This window comes from Heptranchias perlo, chromosome 36 (assembly GCF_035084215.1).
Source record: "Heptranchias perlo isolate sHepPer1 chromosome 36, sHepPer1.hap1, whole genome shotgun sequence".
NCBI lineage: Eukaryota > Metazoa > Chordata > Chondrichthyes > Hexanchiformes > Hexanchidae > Heptranchias > Heptranchias perlo.
The window spans coordinates 15,709,482-15,725,279 of NC_090360.1; the positions used below are offsets into that span (position 1 = coordinate 15,709,482).

Genomic DNA, 15,798 nt, shown 5'->3' on the forward strand with positions numbered 1-15,798 from the left:
TTTTTGTCGCTCGAAGAAATTTAAAATCAACAGATAATTTGAATTAAATAACTTCAAATTAAGTTAAGACCTCCCCCCCAAAAAGGAGACAATTATTGGCCCCGATATTTACAGAGAGGCGGGGAGGGAGGTTTAGCAATCGGGAAACCCGGAAATACAGGTTCCCCGGAGGTCCTGCCGAATTTAACAGCAGGACCTGGCTTAAATTTTTTGACTGTTTCCCAGCCGGCAGCCAGATTGAGAGGCCGGCTGTCGGGCGGGAAGGCCTGCAGCACCAGGCCGCAGCAGGGGAACGGGGAGGGAGGGAGCGATCGTGGGTCGGGGTTGGGGAGGGCGTGTGGATAGATCGGAGGGGGCCGTGGATAGGTCGGGGTGGGTGAGGGGCCGGAAAGGCACTTATCTGTTGGATTCGGCCCTTCTCGCCTCCCTTCCGCTGTCAGGTTTCCCAAGCCCTGGGAAACCAGGCCCGCAGCCATTAAATTTAAAACAGAGTGAATGGCTGTTGCTTGTAACAGCATTGAATGTGGTAGATTCCCCATAGCGGAAAGGCATCAATATCAATTCTTGATACTTTCCCTTCTCAGGGATCAAAGAGATGCTCCTAGATGATTAAGACTGACGTAATGACTTGGAAACGTTTTTTGTGGGTCAAATAGGATCAAAATGGAATAATGAGAGCTCTGACGGGAGATTATTTTTGGTAAGGATGGATATTGGAGCAGAAGAATAATCTTACTCAGCATTTTGTGTCCTTAGCTGACCTTGAACACAAAGTACAAGATACTCTGAATAGATTTTCTTAAAGATACAATAGAAATTTGCCAGTGACTCCTGCCAGCAGTGGACTGGACTGGACTGTAGCCTTGATCGTGGTTTTACACATTCCACGGCTTCCTGCAGCCTCCTTGATCATTTTAATTACAAAAACCCTTTTGCTCGGTGACTCAACTTGAACTGATTAGGATCAGTCGCAAACGCTCACACCCTCTGCAAAGATAAAAGGAGCTTAGCAGCGTTCCCCTTAGTGTTTCAGTCTGGATGCAATATTTATCAATGATTGCCTGTTCACAATTCCAGTGGGATCTTGGTGTGTGGCCCTCAGTACGCTCATACCCGGTAGAGAAATTTAATTTGTAGAAACTTTAATGGGCAGGTGGGGGGTTGCTTGCAACCTCTTTTTCCTCTGCCTTGGCTCAGTTGGTAGCACTCCCGCCTCTGATCCAGGCTCACACTCCCATTGCCGTACTGAGGGAGTGCTGCACTGTCAGAGGTGCCGTCTTTCGGATGAGATGTTAAACCGAGGCCCCGACTGCCCTCTCAGGTGGACGTAAAAGATCCCTTGGCACTATTCGAAGAGCAGGGGAGATCTAGCCATTGTCCTGGCCAACATCACTTAAAAAAAACAGACGGTCATTATCACATTGCTGTTTGTGGGAGCTTGCTGTGCGCAAAGTGGCTGCTGCGTTTCCTACATTACAACAGTGACTACACTTCAAAAGTATTTCATTGGCTGTGAAGCGGTTTGGGGCTTCCTGAGGTTGTGAAAGGTGCTATATAAATGTAAATCTTTCTTGCTCCCCCCAACTGATCATATCTTTCAAAGTGAATTGTAAACTACATAATTCTGCAGCTGTGGCAGTGAAAAGGTTATAATCATGCATTGCAGCTGAAGCAATCCCAGCCTGAGGGCTACAACCTATGAACTTCACTTCAATGTCACAAGCAGCTCAGCAGGGCGATATTAATGGTGCATTGTATACTGTCAATTTGCCAGATTTTTTTCGAACCACAGAATACTCAGGAAAATTCTTGACTCTTAGCCTTTAAAGTGAGATCATTTAATACTTCTGTTTTACATTCCCTCCCTTTCAGTATTCCAAGTTTTTCCAGCTCCTGCCCTGAAGATGGTGACTCAGGCAGTGGCATATATCTCATCAGATGACAGCTCTTTGTGTTTGAGTTAAGCCAGGGAGTGTCAGCAGGCTATTCAATCATTTGGGAGAGGGTAGGGGGTGGGGCAAAGAATCATAATTGAGCTTGGTCTTCCTGTCCTCAACCCAATATCCAGGAGGAGTCACTCCATTGATCAGGAGTTTGAGCCCTGGCTGATTTTTGCCCTCTCTACCCAGGGGACACTGTGGGGAATGGTAATATTCCCATTACTATCCAAACTGAGATCAGCAAACTCAAGGGCTGGGGCCTTCTTGGTTTGTTATTGTTCAGTATGAGACCACGTGGTAAATTTACTTACTGTGCCATTAGGGGAGCGAGGCTCGTCTGCTCATGTTTACAATTGGGTGCCTGTTTCGCATGGATCAAGGTGTGATTAAGTTCTTAGACACTCTTATGGAATCATTTTTAAACCGTTTCGGTGAAATGTTTGAAGGATCTACACAGCAAGCAAAGCAAAACCAAATGGCGAATGTTTCCTTCTGGGTTTTTAAATACTTGGAGCTGAATTCTTATTTTCTAGCCAGAACTCCAGTAATACTTTATTTAAAAGAGGAGCAAACATGCATTTAAAATTAAACATACCACTGGGGGACAGAGTGCTGGACTATCCTTTCACCTCTGATTCTGCCCTCCTCGATGGAAATAGGTTTCCTTTTCCTGTAAAAGTCTTGCATCAAATACAGCTGAGGTAGTGTTAATCCAACAACTAGTGAGTCTGAATCCGCAAGACAACACTGCCCATCGTTTGGCACTAATTGGCATTTTCTCTCACAAGGATGTGGGAAGTGAAAATGTCAGATTTGTTCAGCACATGGTGCTTGGATATGGGCAAAGGAAGGTACAGGCAATTCCGTATAAATAGATTTCAGCATCGTCTCAGCAAGGACAAGAAAATTAATAGGAGGGATTTAGAGTCTTGCTCACGGTCATGCTGATGCCACCATGTTTTTGTGCTAATCCAGAGAATAGGCCGCAGCACATGAAGCAATGTCTACAATACCGGTGTCCGCGCTCCAAGGGACACTCAGCTGGGCTGGGTGGGTGGGTGGGACGGAATGGATCAACTGGTGTGTGTGCACAAACTTCAAATGGCTACTTTCGCCCAGCTTTGGAATGAAGCTTTGTTGGTTGGGCAGAGGAGATGGAGAATTTCCTTGGGACTAACTCTTTCTGCGCCTGGTTGGGCATGTACATGATTGAGCCTAGGGTGAAAAGGCATTCTTTTCCCAGGAGTGGCATCCCTTACAAAAAAATACTAAACTTCAGGCTAAAGTAGTTAGAAATAACAAGTCATTACGATGTGGTAAACAATTATACCACAAGAAATTATGACTTCATACTGATCGTGTTATCTACTGGTAATCAACCCAATAATGTTGGATAGAATACCTGAAAAAAAAGATTATTGTTTGGACAAAATAATGCCATCAGCTACAAAGAGATGTTTGATGCAGCAACAAAATGGACAGATAATAATAGAATAGAATTTCTTCCTTTGAATTCATCAGCGTACGTTGTTTATAAAAACATGTACCTGGGAGTAATTTACAAGCTGCAACCTGACCTCAATTTTCAGAAGACAGCTGTACTTTGTTCAGGCTTTGATATCATGGCCTAAGACACCAGCCCAATGAGATTGCCACCATCTAATCTCTTCCAGCTATCCATTACACAATAACAACAACTTGCATTTATATAGTGCCTTTAACATGGTAAAACGTCCCAAGGTGCTTCACAGGAGCGTTATCAGACAAAATGTCACACCTTATACTTTATACAATAATGCTTGACTTTGCCAACGTTTAGGAGATGGATTTTTTTTTATATAAATAGGTGGTGATGGGGTTGGAAGGGAAACATCAGAAACTCGCTCCAAAGAGCCACCTAATGGCCAGAGTTTGCACGACATCATGACAGTTGACATAACAGATTTGAATGTGAAATGTTGACATAGCAATTTACATTGGTAAAGGTTGACAGAAAAACAGGACCCAAAATAGCGAGTCTAGTCGGATTTGGGGACAGGAATTGTGTATTCTATGGAAGATTTCTAAATGTAAAGATAAACATGTAAATCATTATCCAATAATAACTTACACCCATCAAGTTTGGAAGCTTATTGCTTATGAATTTCCTCCCAACAAATCATGCTGGAATGTATCTGTTGGTGCTTGCTGATCTCTGGTGGCTCACCTAAATGAATATTCTTCGTGTATCAATCAGGACAGTGAATATCATCAGGCTATTCAACCACGATGGGCCTCAGTGCCAAGCCTAATGCTCGTACACATCGAGGTCTAGCCTGGAAGTCAGAGTGTGTGATATTGTCACGCTGACTCTTATCACATCCACATCACATTTATCAGCGTTACTTTTTAACAGAGACATTTATTTTAAACAGGTTAATGCCTCCATTGAAATATTGGACAAAGCAATTTGATGCAAACGTGCTAAGTCTATGTTTGGTTTATAAAGTGCTCCTCACTTACAGAAAGGCATTCTACAGGTTGAAGAAAAAAAAAGTGGATACTGAGCAGGAGAGAGAAAGGTAAAGAAAGGTCGGGAGGGGGAGAAGGCAATGTTCAATAGAAGGGTTCGTAGGAGGTGTTTGAAAGAGGGTTCCGAAGTGGAAGATGGAAGGATCCAGGGAGGGTGTATGAGTGCATGATTCTGTTGTAAGTTTGCCAAGTATTATAGTCAACTCATAAATTTAATGAAATGAAACTTTTTTCTGTGCTGGGTTTGATGTTCTCCGTATATTTAATAAGACCTTTAAAATATGCATTCAAGGGGAAGCTAGACAAGTACATGAGGGAGAAAGGAATAGAAGGATATGCTGATAGTGTTAGATGAAGTAAAGTGGGAGGAGGCCCGCGTGGAGCATAAACACCGGCATAGACCTGTTGGGCCGAATGGCCTGTTTCTGTGCTGTAAATTCTATGTAATATGTGACTGGTTTAAATCATAAAGTCATTCGCTCTTGTCACAAGGAGGAGAAAAAAGCCGCTTTTCAAAGGCTAACATCATAGTAAAAGTGCTAACATTGTTCATTGTAGTCTGGGATTTGGAGCATGTTAGTGATGTGCTCACGTAGTCTTGTCGCTTTAAAGCTGCAGCCCTAAATGGGCAAATTCAGAAAACTGTAAAAAAGAACTTGCATTTATATAGCGATTTTCATGACCTCAAGATGACTCACTTTTAAAGTGTAGTCACTGTTGTAATGTAGGAAACGTGGCAGCCAATTTGAGCACAGCAAGATCCCACAAACAGCAATGTGATAATGACCAGTTAATCTGTTTTAGTGACGTTGGTTGATGGATAAATATTGGCCAGGACACCAGGGAGAACTCCTTGGGTCTTCTTCAAAATAGTGCGATGGGATCTTTTACATCCACCTAAGGGGGCAGATGGGACCTTGGTTTAACATCTCACCGAAAGACGGCATTTCCGTCAGTGCAGCACTCCCTCTGTATTGCACTGAAGTGTCGGCCTAGATTTTGTGTTTAATTCACTGTAGTTGTTGTAAACCGCTGAGGGTATTCACAGAGCGAGTGTAATTGCTTGTTCAGAGGACCACCTTAGCAGAATACATTGTGCATTACATGGTGTAACACTCTTGCCATTTTAAAACAGTGCCCCATCCAAAGCAATCATAAAATGCTGTGCACTTTTGTGCTGCAGCCTGAAACTAACAAACACTTTCACTCCACCCATTTTCCTGCAGTTACTTCTCAAACTCAACCAACTCTGACACTGTTGCCCTTTCTTAATGAAGACGGACTCGATTCTTCCAGCTTGACTCTCAGTAAAGCCCTGGTTTTCTCTCTCTTGTGTTCTATATGTAGCTCTACAGACTCCCTGCCCCCAGTCTCTCTGTTCTGCTTATCCCTGGGCAGAACCAAATTTTATTTTTGCTTCCTCTACATGCTCCAGAGGCTTCTCAATCAGACTGCCAGCTCGCAAACTTGAGTGAGACACATCATCTCGCCTCACAGGTCTTCTGATTTTCTTTTTTTGAACCCTATTCTTGGGCAACTTCATGCCCCCTTCTCACCATGGAATTACATAGAATGTACAGCACAGAAACAGGCCATTCAGCCCAATAGGTCCATGCTGGTGTTTATGCTCCACACGAGCCTCCTCCCACCCTTCTTCATCTAACCCCATCAACATATCCTTCTAATCCTTTCTCCCTCATGTGTTTATCTAGCTTCCCCTTAATTGCATCTACGCTATTCGCCTCAATTACTTCTTATGGTAGCGAGTTCCACATTCTAATCCTTCTCTGGGTAGAGAAGTTTCTCCTGAACTCCCCACTGGACCCACCAGTGACCATCCCATACCCACAGCTCCCAGTTCAACAACATCCGTCACAACCAGAGATAAGCAGCATAAAACAAAGAGTCATTCGCAGGTAGAAAGAGGAGATACACGGCTTATCTTCTGGAAGAGTATAAGTCCTCACAGGACCCTGTTGTAAGGCAGCCATTTTCCTTTTACTCTGAGACCCAAATTTTAATGCAATTGGGTACATTTCTACCTTAGGGATCAATGCAAGAAGTTTTAAGACTGTAATCGGGAATACTAAATAATTAAGCCTCTTCCCTTGAAGAATCAACAACCTTATTTAATGATCAGCAAATATTAATTAAACTCTGATTCACCTCACTCTCTCTTCACCGAACACCATTTAAAATGACACACCTTCACTTAAACACCACAATATGCATTACATGGCACAACACTCTTCTTATTGAACAATGCATTATCTGACAACCATGAGCAATGCCACAGGAATGACACTCAAATATCTAAATATAGGTTAGTTGTAAGAATAGGGTGCCATAAACCAAAGAGCCTATTTGGTCATCGGAATCTGAAATCCATGTTCAGCCACCTTTTATGTTTTATAGTATTAGCAGTGTTTTCTTTGGTCATGGGTTTTCCTGGATTTGTATCTTCTGTCAATTTTTTTGTGCTGGTGTCCCTCTTATATGATAGCCATTGAAGGCCATATGAAAACAACATTTATAGGACAAACATATGACTAGAAAAGACAGTTTTACAATAACCTAAAATATCTTCTGTTGACAAGATATTCACTATCCCATGTGTGTATATTATACCAACTTCCCTCATTCATCGTGGCATCCAATTTTAGAATGAAATGATCGCATACAGGCCTATCACTCACATAATGTGTAGTGTTGGTAACTAAGAATTCAAGTATTAAAATGTAAGCAACAAGAAATATCTAATTATCTGGAGATAGGATGGTGTTGTATGAAGGACTGAGCAGATTTCAAAAAGTCCTAGTCTGTTTGCAGTTCAGTCTTGTACAAGGCTTATGTGGAAGCTAGAGATGGTAACACCAACCATTATGGCCTTCCATTGGTGCGAAGAGTTGTTGCATTTATCTTGTTTTGTCGTCAGTAGTGCTGTAAAGTACAAAATAGCACTGAGACTCATCTAAAGAGGCTTTTCCTATTACCTCAGAACCACAGGCCGCCTTCTTTTCTAGCCATTATCAGACTGAAGAGTTTGCTGGCCTGTATGTTCCTACCTCAGCCACTGGGGAAGGTACACAAGATACAAAAAAATCCCAACCTGCAACTTGTGTTGTACTTCTGTGGAATCCTGTCTGCAATGTTTTTTTTTATTCGTTCATGGGATGTGGGCGTCGCTGGTGAGGCCGGCATTTATTGCCCATCCCTAATTGCCCTTGAGAAGGTGGTGGTGAGCCGCCTTCTTGAACCGCTGCAGTCCATGTGGTGAAGGTTCTCCCACAGTGCTGTTAGGAAGGGAGTTCCAGGATTTTGACCCAGCGACGATGAAGGAACGGCGATATATTTCTAAGTCGGGATGATGTGTGACTTGGAGGGGAACGTGCAGGTGGTGGTGTTCCCATGTGCCTGCTGCTCTTGTCCTTCTAGGTGGTAGAGATCGCGGGTTTGGGAGGTGCTGTCAAAGAAGCCTTGGCGAGTTGTTGCAGTGCATCCTGTGGATGGTACACACTGCAGCCACAGTGCGCCGGTGGTGAAGGGAGTAAATGTTTAGGGTGGTGGATGGGGTGCCAATCAAGCGGGCTGCTTTGTCCTGGATGGTGTTGAGCTTCTTGAGTGTTGTTGGAGCTGCACTCATCCAGGCAAGCGGAGAGTATTCCATCACACTCCTGTAGATGGTGGAAAGGCTTTGGGGAGTCAGGAGGTGAGTCACTCACCACTGAATACCCAGCCTCTGACCTGCTCTTGTAGCCACAGTATTTATATGGCTGGTCCTGTCAATGATGACCCCCAGGATGTTGATGGTGGGGGATTCGGTGATGGTAATGCTGTTGAATGTCAAGGGGAGGTGGTTAGACTCTCTCTTGTTGGAGATGGTCATTGCCTGGCACTTGTCTGGCGCGAATGTTACTTGCGACTTATGAGCCCAAGCCTGGATGTTGTCCAGGTCTTGCTGCATGCGGGCATGGACTGCTTCATTATCTGAGGGGTTGCGAATGGAACTGAACACTGTACAATCATCAGCGAGCGTCCCCATTTCTGATCTTATGATGGAGGGAAGGTCATTGATGAAGCAGCTGAAGATGGTTGGGCCTAGGACACTGCCCTGAGGAACTCCTGCAGCAATGTAAAAACAGTGTCAGTTACACGATAGCTAGAGCCTAGATCAAAACTCCAAAGCCACTTAAAGATCACAGTTCTCTATCTATTAAGCACTACACTTTAGAACAGTGAGGCTTGAGCCCATTGTTACCACCACCGCATGTGAAAAAGTGGACGCTGCACACAGAGCTACAAACTTTCCCTTGCATTGAAGAAAAATACCGCAGCCCCTATCAACACCCTAAACAAATAAAAATGGAAGAAAATCTTGCAAGGAAATTAGTTAACATGCTCTCAACTGCTGGTGTCTTAACACTGAACATTCGGGCCCAAGAATTGCCATGGAAACAAAAGGCTATTTGCTAGAGCCTGTGTGTTCTTGGACTTTCCACACCCGTTGAGTGTCTCCTGTCATCACACAACAGCATTTATGGTTAGTTTAGAAGTGTTGTGGTGATTTATGGCATTCCTCACAAATGTTAAGGTCTCCATGCAACAAATCCCACAGGCTTTACTAACCAGACAGACGAGGCAGGGGAGACAGTGGTGTGTGTGAATCACTGCGTACTGTTCACACTCGTGGGTTGCTGTGACTCAGGAAACAGTTTTCTTGTTTCTGCTCACTGTTACATCACATCACTTGACACTGTGTATAACCCAGCTGGAGGAATTTTGTATTTAAGGGATGTGGGTGGGGGGCAGGGTGGCGGGAGTGCTTTTAGTGCAAACTAGTTCCTCCTTTTCTGTCTTAGCCACAAAAGGTGCAAAAAGTCTCTTCAACGTTAAGTGGTGCTTTTTAGCAACTGTGCACCAGGTCGCCAAGGCGATCCACCATTTAAGTCAGGTAGAAGAGGCCTTATCAGGTGATGGAGGACTCTGTCAACTCCACTCTGAGGGTAAATCAAAACACCATCATAATGGAACAATCTCTAAAGGATAGGGCATCGTGTAAAAGTGTTTGGCAAATCTTTCTAGTTGCTTGGAAAGCATGTGAATCACATCACATTGAATTTTATTACTTGGGTCCGACATTATGTTGAAAATAACTCTTCGGAGTTTTCCCTCTCCCCGGAAGGCCACCTGAGCACTGGCTGTTTACACAGTGGCATTCGGCCAGCACTGAGCAATCTCGTAAGTTACCAATTTCAAATTGGCACAATGAAGTAGAAGAGATACCGATCCCCTTCAATTACCGTTTCCTTTAATGGGTGTTGAACAGGGCAGCACACAAGGAGGAGGCTGAAACCTGATTACATTTACAAGCAGACTTACCTTGGCCTTGGCTTATCCTCACACCAGGTCATTTGAGGTGTGAAAACCAACTTATGTCCCCCCTCATTGAAAAAGCCCCTCTATTTCGTACATCCTTGGGACTCTACGCAGCAGAAATAATAAAACTCTCACAGATTTTAGGGAAGTTTTTTTTTGTGTATGTGATTCTTCCCCTCCCCCGATCATCATTAATTTTAACGTTTATGCAATAGGAAACCAAGTATTAATTTTCGTCTGGCTTAAGATGGATGTGGTGGAGGGGATGAGTGTGGGAGCTTGCTGCTGGTGGGGTCTGATGTCTGGTATTCTACCCACACATTTCTGGTAGCACTGACGGTGAGTAATGTAGAAGTACTGTCTGCTGGCCATCTAAGTTTTCACGGGAAATCATCAGAACTTCCACGATGAGTCTTCCAGTTTGAAAAAAAAAAGAGCAAAACCCAGCGAGCACGCTGCCAGCATACACTCTGCTGCGCCTCACACTCAGCTGGGAATGCTCCTTTATCTGGCGTATTCTCTGGTTAGTAGATAGTGTAGGACTGCCTCTGGATTGCTCATTCCGTCTCCGAGCTGGTTTCTGTGCTGCTTCACTTCAGCAGGAGAAAAAAAAGAGAGAGACAGCATCTGTTGTGCTTCAGATAACTGGGAGAGCCACTACAATGCCTTTCTTCTCTGGCAAATACATAAAAAAGAGAATAGGAGTCAATGGAGGTAAGGCCCTGCTTTTGAGAACTCATTCTGTTTCCCTCCTAAATTCTGAGGGCTGTTTTGTTTTCTTTATTAAATGACGATTCGCAGTTTTGAAAAAGCAAAGCTACATTGATGCCAAATGTCACTGGCATGTGAAGCTTGTTTCGCGGTATTAAACCCTTTGAGGGCTGGCCTGGCATTTCTGTGCCAGGCTCAACAATCTAAAGAGGTCTACGGTTTCGGTATTATTTGTGGAAATCTATGGTTTTGTTTTCTACAGCTCTCTGTTTCTTTAATTCCGCTCTGGAAAATTTATCAGAAGGCGAGAAGATTTTTTTTTCTCTCTGTGCACAAGGGAAAGGTGGTGTATTTTCAAAATTGAAACTTTTCGGGGTTACTGTTGATACCGAGCTCTACCTCAACACCAGCTCTCTTGGCCGCTCCACTGTTTGTCCAACATCCAGTCCTGGATGAGCCGAAATTTCCTCCACTTAAACATTAGGAAGACTGAAGCACTGGTTTTCGGTCCCTCCCACAAATTCCATTCCCTAGCGATCGATTCCATCCCCCTGCCTGGCCACTGTCTCAGGCTGAACCAGACTGTTTGCAACCTTGGCATCCTATTTGATCCTGAGCTGAGCTTCTGACCCCATATCCTTTCCATCACCAGGACCACCTACTTCCAACTTCGTAACATCACCCGTCCCTGCCCCTGCCTCAGCTCATCTGTTACTGAAACCCTCATCCATGCTTTTGTTACCTCCAGACTCAACTATTCCAATGCTCTCCTGGTCGGCCTTCCCTCTTCCACCCTCCCTAACCTTAAGCTCATCCAAAACTCTGCTGCCCGTATCCTACCTTGCACCAAGTCGCATCACCCCTGTGCTCACTGGCCTACATTGGCTCCTAGTCCAGCAATGCCTCGATTTTAAGATTCTCATCCGTGTGTTCAAATCTCTCCATGGCCTCGCTCCTCCCTATCTGTGTAATCTCCTCCAGCCCTACAACCCTCCAAGAACATTGCATTCCTCCAACTCTGGCCTCTTGTGTAACACCCACTTCCTTCACCCCACCATTGGTGGCTGTGCCTCCAGCTCTGGAGTTCCCCCCTAAATCTCTCTGCTTCTCCACCTTTCTCTCTTCTCCTTTAAGACCACTTTCCTGCTGTTCACCTATCCTAATGTCTCCTTCTTTGGCTTGGTGTCAATTTTTGTCTGATGACGCTCCTGAGAAACGCATAGGGGACGTTCTACTACGTTAAAGGCACTACATAAATTCAAGTTTTTATTGTTATATTAGTGGGATTTACAGACGGATTTGGTTCATTCATCTCCTCTGATGATTCTGGTGTATATTTTAGTTATAGAGGCCAGGAAGATCCCAGGCTCAATTTTATCTGTGCTGAATTACTTGATTTCAGTTAGTGTAGATGCTCCCATTCTACAAATAGTTACCAGGCTCCTGGGCTAGGAGGGAGAGGGGGGTAATCAGTGCTCCCGTTCTTGATCACGATCCAGTGACCCCAATTGGAAAGTGGACGTAAGGTGAGATCAGGATCAGATGTGGCTATAACACTCTTCCTGGTGGAACAGGTTGTCAATACTCACTGTCAGGGCTCAAATATAGAGAATGGCCATTTGGGTGAGAGGACTGGCTGTGCCCATGGAACCGTAGCCCTTCAGGAGAGGAGAAATAGATTTAACCCACCTTCTGCGTTTCTCTACATTACAATAGTGACTGCGCTTCAGAAGCAATTCATTGACTGTGAAGAACTGAGATGTCCTGAGATCTGATACAGTCTGGATTTTTTTATTCTCACAAGCTCCTGGTCCACCGCCTCAGCTATTGACATGTTCTCCTTGTCTCGTAAATGTTTTTAACCTCCTGTTGTCCCATATTAATATCACTGCAGACATTTAACCATTGCCTGTTTTCCATTTAAGCACTTTACAGGTTATTCTACAACAATTTAAATGCTGTTCAATTGTAATTTCTTTCTGCTCTGATGAGGGGGCCACACCTGAACTCTTAAGTCCTCTGCTCTCTCCATCGATGCTGACTGATCTGCTGAGTGTTGCCAGCATTTTCTGTTTTTACTTTAGAAAAGTGGCCATTGTGGGGAAAGGGGAAGAGGGATTATTTACTGGGTGTGAGCAGCAAGTGATGGGAGGGTTAATGAAGAATTGGTAGCTTTCTGTTCCTCCTGTGGTCTCGGCCCTTCTGGGTTGGGCTGCTTGGGCCGATTCCAGTGGCATGATGTGCAGCCAGATGTTTGTTCGATTCAGGACTTCAGGCACAGCCCATGTGATACTCAGCGAGCCCGGCCTTCTTTGTTCCAATAGTCGTCCATTTAAAGTAGAAAAAGATTCTGTCACAGCCTATCGTATGTCTGTTGCCACATTAACCCCAATAAGCTGAAGGAATGTTTGTGAGGATTAAAACTGATTTTAACCTCAAAATCAACCTAGAGTTCTGGTGTTAACAGAGGACAACATATACAGTGGACTTCTGTTAGTGTCATGGTAACAATGCATTGCTAAATTTCATGGTGTAATAATTTTATAGAATTTTTTTTATTATTCATTCTCGAGATGTGGGTGTCGTTTGCAAGGCTGGCATTTATAGCCCATCCCTAGTTGCCCCGGATACAACCGAATGGCTTGCTAGGCCCCTTCACAGAGCAGTTAAGAGTAAACCATGTTGATGTGGGACTGGACTCACATATAGGTCAAACCGGGTAAGGACGGCAGGTTTCTTTCTCTAAAGGACATTAGTGAATCAGCTTGTTATTTCCAGGTTTCATTAAACTGAATTCAAATTCTCAAACTGCCATAGTGGGATTTGAACTCTTGTTCTCTGGCTCACTGGTCCAGTAGTATAACCACTACTCTACCGTACACGTGTAGAGTGCCTGTGTAGTGTTACTGTTTGAAGCTTCTCTCCTGCCCTCTTCCACCATTTACTGTTGCATACAGAGTTTGTATTGTGCTACTAATGAGGGTGGCAAATCTGCAGCAGTTCAAGGAGGCAGCTCACCACCACCTTCTCGAGGGCAATTAGGGATGGGCAATAAATGCCGGCCTCGCCAGCGACACCCACATCCCATGAACAAATAATTTTTTTAAAGTATCAATGTAGCAACCTGGCAATTCTTAATGGTGGGTGCCACTCCTTCCATGATTACCATACAATTATAGAATGGTTACAGCACAGAAGGAGGCTATTTGGCCCATCGAGCCCGTGCCGGCTCTTTGTACGAGCAATCCGGTTATGGGCATATTGACCCATAATTCTTCATATCTGAGCAAAGTAGTAGTAGCAGATTTACTCTGATATTAACGCTGGAAAATGGAACACCTTTCCATTTCAGCATCAAACACTCCCAGGTAAGGTGCGATGGTTAACGGCAGATTAAAACTCCCTCTAATTTACACCAAAAATGTGCTTTTAGCCCCTGCTGCACCAGTTTGACATTTTCCATTTCCTACATGAGCCATTCTGTGGCCTCTCTTGCTAGTTTAATACAGCTTTGTGTTGTGAGTTCCTCTCCACTTGAAACTGAATTGAGATTATCCAAACTCATTGACATTACACCAGCAGACAGAGAAAACCTTCAGCTCATTAACCTGGGCTGGATTTGAATCCAGGAGCCAGAGATGATATTGTTCAACGCTGAGCCCCGTTCCTTCATCCCTCCACATAATATTCTTCGTACCGACATTAGTATTCCGCCTCAGAGAGGCGATTGTTTCAGTATTTTGAAGCCCTGTAAAGAGACTATTTCTTCCTCGGTACCAGATACTATTCCAGCAAGCAGACACAAAGGCTCACTCTTATTTGGCTGCACAAAATGGCACTTCACATTATATTATATTATACTATACTATACATGAAGACATTGTCTCAATGAACAATGTGTTAGTATGACCGCTAACTCATTAAAAAATGATAGAATTGGTGTTATGACTCATTTTACATGTGGGTTCTCCTGTTTCTCACAGGTGAAATCAAAGCCAAACTGCATGTATTCCAGGTCAGAGTCATTCACTCCTCCCTGTATATCTTTTCACTACACTCCCACACATAGCTCCTCTCTCAGCACCGACACAGCCTACCTTCCACATCGTTTACCATTCACATCGTACTCTCTCTCACGGCTGACACAGCTTACCTACATCCTACTATTCCCATACAGCCTCCCAGAGTAGCAACTCCTCTCTTATGGGATCAGTGCAGAATGATTCTCACATAGAATGCCTTAGCTCATGCTCTAATGTTGAAGCCTTCCTCCCTGGATCAGGAGGCTCTGATCAATACCTAATCAGTTACTGGAGTTTGGGTATCACCCTGACTGATTAAAGTATCAGAGTAAACAATCATAATTAATTTTCGCTGAGAAAATCTGGAAACAGAAGATACAGAAAATAGAGCTTCTAACCTTCCAACCCGAGGACATTTCGAGCTGAATTCGGGGCCTCTGAAGCATTTAGCTTTATTTGTTCTGTTTGAGACAAAAGCAAACTAAGTAATGAGATTTGTACGTATAATGAAAATGAAGGCAAAAGTTCAGAAATGAGGGTGAGTTGGAAGGTTTGTTCTATGTTATATTAAAATCTTTAATCAAAACTCTTTTGCACAAATGAAGCAGAATTCCAATTATGGATTTAATTGTTGAAACCCCCCCCTCTAATAAATACAATTCATGAGAACCTAATCCCAATGACATTCTTCAAATGTCTAAAATACTGAAACTGAACCAAATATGCATCAAACCACTTAAAGGGGCACAATCTTCAATAAATATTTGGCAAATCTTTTCTGTTTAGTTGCCAAACACTGCAAAGTCGATGTAAATCATGCATCATTAACACATCATTTTGTTGCTTTCATGTAATGTTATTGTGCCAAAAATGTCCCACTTTTTAATCCTCCCTGGAATGAAAGACAGTGACTCTTTAATAAATTGAACACTGGTTAAAGAGATCCTGGATCCTGTAAATGAGAATATTTGTTGAAAGGAATAATTAGTCAGGCACTGATTCATTCCATGTATATTCTGCACGGTTCATTTGAAATGACTGGGAACTGGAGTTTAATCATTAGGAATGGGAGCTCCTACAGTAATGGTAGGAAGTACTTGCTAGGATGCCATTGAAATCTATGGGGAGCAAAGGGGTCTAATTCAGCCATGACCTCTGCAGATGTGACTGAATGTGTAAACATCACTCTGTGCTAATATCCGAATTTGAAGAATCAGATTCAGACTAGGATAGGACAA

At 43.6% G+C, this 15,798-nt stretch overlaps 1 protein-coding gene across 5 annotated transcripts in view; it reads left to right on the top strand.

Moving 5' to 3' along the window:
• Positions 1–15,798, top strand: part of LOC137304136 (rho GTPase-activating protein 22-like) — a 295,940-nt gene that overhangs the window by 227,657 nt on the left and 52,485 nt on the right. Inside the window, exon 1 of one of the 5 annotated variants that reach the window (XM_067972625.1) lies at positions 10,047–10,166. The exons of 2 other annotated variants lie outside the window; for them this stretch is intronic. Coding sequence is in view for 2 of the 3 variants with exons in the window: in XM_067972624.1 (XP_067828725.1) it covers positions 10,490–10,541 (52 nt within the window). In the remaining variant the exon portion in view is untranslated. Of the gene's footprint in view, positions 1–10,046; positions 10,167–10,309; positions 10,542–15,798 lie in introns of those variants that run through there. 2 more of the 5 variants (XM_067972624.1, XM_067972626.1) reach the window with 2 other exon arrangements.